Below are 4,111 nucleotides of genomic sequence, written 5' to 3' on the forward strand. Positions count from 1 at the left end.
ATGCAGGTCAGGAGGTCTCTCGAAAGTGGGCAGCTCAGCTGCCGGTTGCCCTGAAGAAATGACGCCCCTAGGTTTTTCAAGGGAAGCAGAAAACCATATTTTTATGTGAAATCTCCTGGTTTTTAAATGTTAGCAATTAGTTGACAATTTGAGAAACTCTGGGGTGGGCAAACAAGCCCGTCCATGGGCTAGTTTGGCCAAGGGCATCCATTTGGAGACTCTGCTGGGAATGAGGAACAGCATGAACGAATCCACGGGCAGGGCTGCACGTGAAGGCGTGTGGGCGGTGACCTGCAGAAGGCGCCCGGCCAAGGGCAGGAGAGGAGTCGGGGCCGATGTCCAGCCAGAGCTTCACTCACCAAGTCACGTGACTGGTGTGGCATTGCGTCCAGCCAGAGGGTGGGCTGGTGGCTCCCCTTCCAAGGTGGATGGAATCCCAGACAAGAGTAAAAACCGTGCAGAGACCTGCGTCTATAGGGGACCAACTCATCCTGGCTTGCCTTGGGTTTTCCTGGTTTTAAATCTGAAAGTCCTGCATCCCAGGAACCCTCTTCGTCCGAGGCAAACTGGGATGGTTGGTCACCCTCCCTAGATCCCTGTTCCCACCGTGTCTCCAACCCATCAGAGAATAATAATGGCAGCTGAAGTGTGTGAGCTCATTAAGTGCCAGACACCGAGTGCTAGCACCTGCAGTATTTCCTTAGGTCTCATGACCTCTGCTTGGAGCGGAGCCTTGTCTGTCCTACAGATGACAGTAGGAGGTTCAGAGGGCGAAGTGACCGGCCCAGGGCCAGTAGCCGCACTGGGGTTTTAACCCACATTGGTCTGGCTCAGTGCCCTCTCTCCCACTCTCGGAGAGCCCCAGCAGAGCGGCCTGAGCCCACTAGGTCAGTAGGCCCCGGGGAAGGCGCAGGTCTCACGTCCTCAGGAGCGCGCTGACCCGGTTGGAGGTCCAGCCGGGATCAATTTTTGCAGGTGTGAGACCTCCACATCTGGCCCCCCAGCCCTGCCCAGCCTCTTCCCTTTCTGCACTTTGGCCCCCAGCCCCTGAATGGGCCAACCCAAGAAGCCCTCAGAGGACCTCTTTCTGTTTCCAGAACACCCTAGCCCGCTCCTGTCCCTCTGCCCTGTGCCTGCTGCATGGACAGGGGATAAGCTGGCGCTTAGAAAATAAACTCTTGCCGGTGATTTATTGCCTGGTCTGGGGAGAGCCGTCCAGGGTAGGGGTGGGCAAGGGAGCAGGGCCTAAGGGTCCCTGGGGTCTCAGAGGCTGCTGAGCCCGACCCCTCCAGCGCAGGGTCTAGTTGCAGTTGGGGCCGGCCTGGGCCCAGTGTGGGGTGAGGTGGCTGGTCAGGTAGCGCACAGCCGAGTGGATGCCCTCGACCGTCCTTCGCTCCACCCTCTCCAGCATGTGGGTGATGGAGCGAAGGGCTGAGCTGGTCCCCGCCACCAGCCCGGAGGAGAAGGCTGCACTGGCGTTCCCCAGGATGCTGGAGATGGAGCGCAGGCTGGGCCCTGTGCTGTACAGCAGGTCTGTCACAGAGCCACGGCCGGAGGCCAGGAAGCCTGTGGCCATGCCCATGGTGGTCTCAGACCACACCAGGATGTCTGCCAGGGAGCTGATGGATCCCTCGCCCCCGCCCAGCAAGCTGGTCATGGAGCGCATGTAGTTCTCCTCGCTGGCTGTATACAGGCTGCAGTCCAGGGGCCTCCTCCCCAGGGCCACTACATGAGGGGCAGGCAAGGGTGGGGCACTGCCTCCTGGGGAGGGAGGCAACAGCCCAGGCTGCAGGTCTCCTGAGCGGGCCACCAAGTCGTCCTCAGTCACTGTGTGGGACTTGGCTGATGGCAAAGCCTCAGTGTCAGCGTTCAAGGCCTTCGGACCATCAGGTTTCTCCTTGACAGCTTCAGTGACACCAGCGGCCCCAGTGTCAAGCTGGTCAAAGGCGTCTGCAGTGCTCACAGCGGGCTGAGCCTCCACATTTTGGGGGGCCCATACCTGAGCACTTGGGGTCGTTGGAGATAGTTCCTGCTCCCTGTGTGGGATACTTGCCATTTGTGGTGTCTTTTCCTTCCCCAGGGAGTCATGTTGGAAAGCCCTGGAACTCTTAGTCATCCTCAAATTTTGCACCAGCCCACCCCATCCTGCGTTCTGGGGGCTTACAGATATTTGCAGAGCTTCTGGGGCTGGGCGGGCAAGCAGCGCAGTGGCCTCCTTGGGCTCCTGGTCATGCCCTGCAGCAGCTTCATGCTCGTCTTTGTCCCCAGACGCTGATGTGGCCTCAGAGGTGGCTGACTCGATAGGGGCCTGCTCTACATCCTGCTGTTCGGCTGGCGCTGCAGCGCTGCTAGCCACCGGGACGTTTGCAATGAGGGGGACCTGACTTTGGGAACTTCCTGTTGGGCTATCCGTAGATCCGCTGTCGGCCACGTCACCCGGTGTGGGGATGCTGGCGGCTCCGGCCTCTTCCGAGGGCTCAGTGGTCATCTAGGCCCTCTGCCACTTGTGCTGGTTGAGGGAGTGGCCACGGCCTCACTGGGCTGAGTTGTCCAGGTGGTGAGGTCACAGGGGGCTGTGGGCAGCCGGCGATGTCACAGGCATCTGCAGAGCAAGGGTCCTGAGCCTCCTGAGTGACTGCCCTCGTGGGCTGACCCACAGAATGATCTGTAGCCAAGTTTGCAGGTGCATGAGGAGAGAAAGGCAGATGTCCTGGAAAAAGGTGGAGGTGTGTATACAGGTGCAGGTGCCCGCAAGAAATCATGATGGCTGTGTCTCTGATGAAAGAGGATAGGAGGCAGACGTTGATTTATAATCACTGGTGACTCGGGACCCTGATTTGGCCAGTCTGTCTGCAGAGTGAGTGAGTTGGAATCAGTGAGGGCTAAGGGCCTGGGCAGCGCTAGCCCTGCCCGTCTCTGGCTGTGGGGTGCTGTAGACTGAATGCTGAATGTTTGTGTTTCTTCCACCAAATTCACAAGTTGAAAGCTAATCCCTGATGTAACAGTGTTAGGAGGTGGGGCCTTTGGGAGGGGATTAGGTCACGAGCGTGAAGCCTTCGTGCATGGAATTAGTGCCCTTATAGGAGAGAGCCCAGAGAGCCCCCGACCCCTTCCTCCATGTGGGGACACAGCGAGAAGACGGCCTTCTAGAAAGTAGGAAGCGGGCTCTCACCAGACACCGAATCTGCCGGCACCTTGACCTTGGACTTCCAGCCTCCAGAACCGTGAGAGATAAACTGCTGTTGTTTATGAGCCCCCCAGTCTATGGTGTTGTGTTCTCGCAGCCCGAGCGGACGAAGATGGGGTTAACCCTTGTGGCACAGGACAAACAGTCTCCGTCTTCTCCCTGCTGGGCCGGGCCGGGAGAGCAGAGAATAACAAAAGAGCTGGGAGCCCGAGTGTCCTCGGAAAAGTGTGGACCCAGATGAACCTGCCCGCGCTCATGCTCTTCATTAAGAAGCGGTCGGAGCGGAAGGTCCCGGTCTTCGTGTCCGTGCCTCCCCCGGGTCATCAGCTAAAACTTAGTGACTATTTATCACAAGCAGGAGAGGGAGTGAGGCATCTAATCCTTGCAATTACCCCGTCATCTCTAAGGGGGTACGTAGCCTCTATTATACCCATTTCACACCTGGGGAAACAGAGCCTTGGAAGGATTAGGTGACTTATTCAGTCACACGATTAATAAGCACTGAATCTGGGATTTGAACCCTGTCTGGCTTCAGAACTCAAGCTCTCTAGCACTGTCTTATACCCAGGAGGGATACTAAAAATTTTGAGTGACTGGCATGCTAAGGACCCTGGCAAATGCAGACAGAGTCCTCCCATAATCCCATCACACCAGGTGGGACACAGCTGGTGTCACTTCTCCTGAGCACCAGGCTCAACGCTTGCTGAGTATTTCTTCTCCCCATGAATACTCTGCTGCCGTCTCAGAGGTCATAGGGCAAACCAAGTTTGGTGGGGTGGGAGGGACCAGTTGGTACAGCCTTGTACCTTGTGAAGGAATCATGGAGAAGACTGCTGGTTGCTCATCCTAACAGTCCTTCTTCATTAGTATTAGAACCCCAGTTTTATTCATGGTGGCCATGTGCTCAGCCAAAAAATACATTTC

The 4,111-nt window shown here is 57.2% G+C and overlaps 1 protein-coding gene across 1 annotated transcript; it reads right to left on the bottom strand.

The window, feature by feature from the left end:
* Window positions 1-1,300: 1,300 nt before the first annotated feature.
* TEX44 (testis expressed 44) lies at window positions 1,301-3,847 on the bottom strand. Its single transcript, XM_046643137.1, has one exon. It carries the CDS (start codon window positions 2,486-2,488, stop codon window positions 1,301-1,303), a length of 1,188 nt encoding a protein of 395 aa, XP_046499093.1. The 5' UTR covers window positions 2,489-3,847.
* Between the last annotated feature and the right edge of the window lie 264 nt (window positions 3,848-4,111).

Source organism: Equus quagga, chromosome 17, assembly GCF_021613505.1.
Source record: "Equus quagga isolate Etosha38 chromosome 17, UCLA_HA_Equagga_1.0, whole genome shotgun sequence".
Taxonomy (NCBI): domain Eukaryota; kingdom Metazoa; phylum Chordata; class Mammalia; order Perissodactyla; family Equidae; genus Equus; species Equus quagga.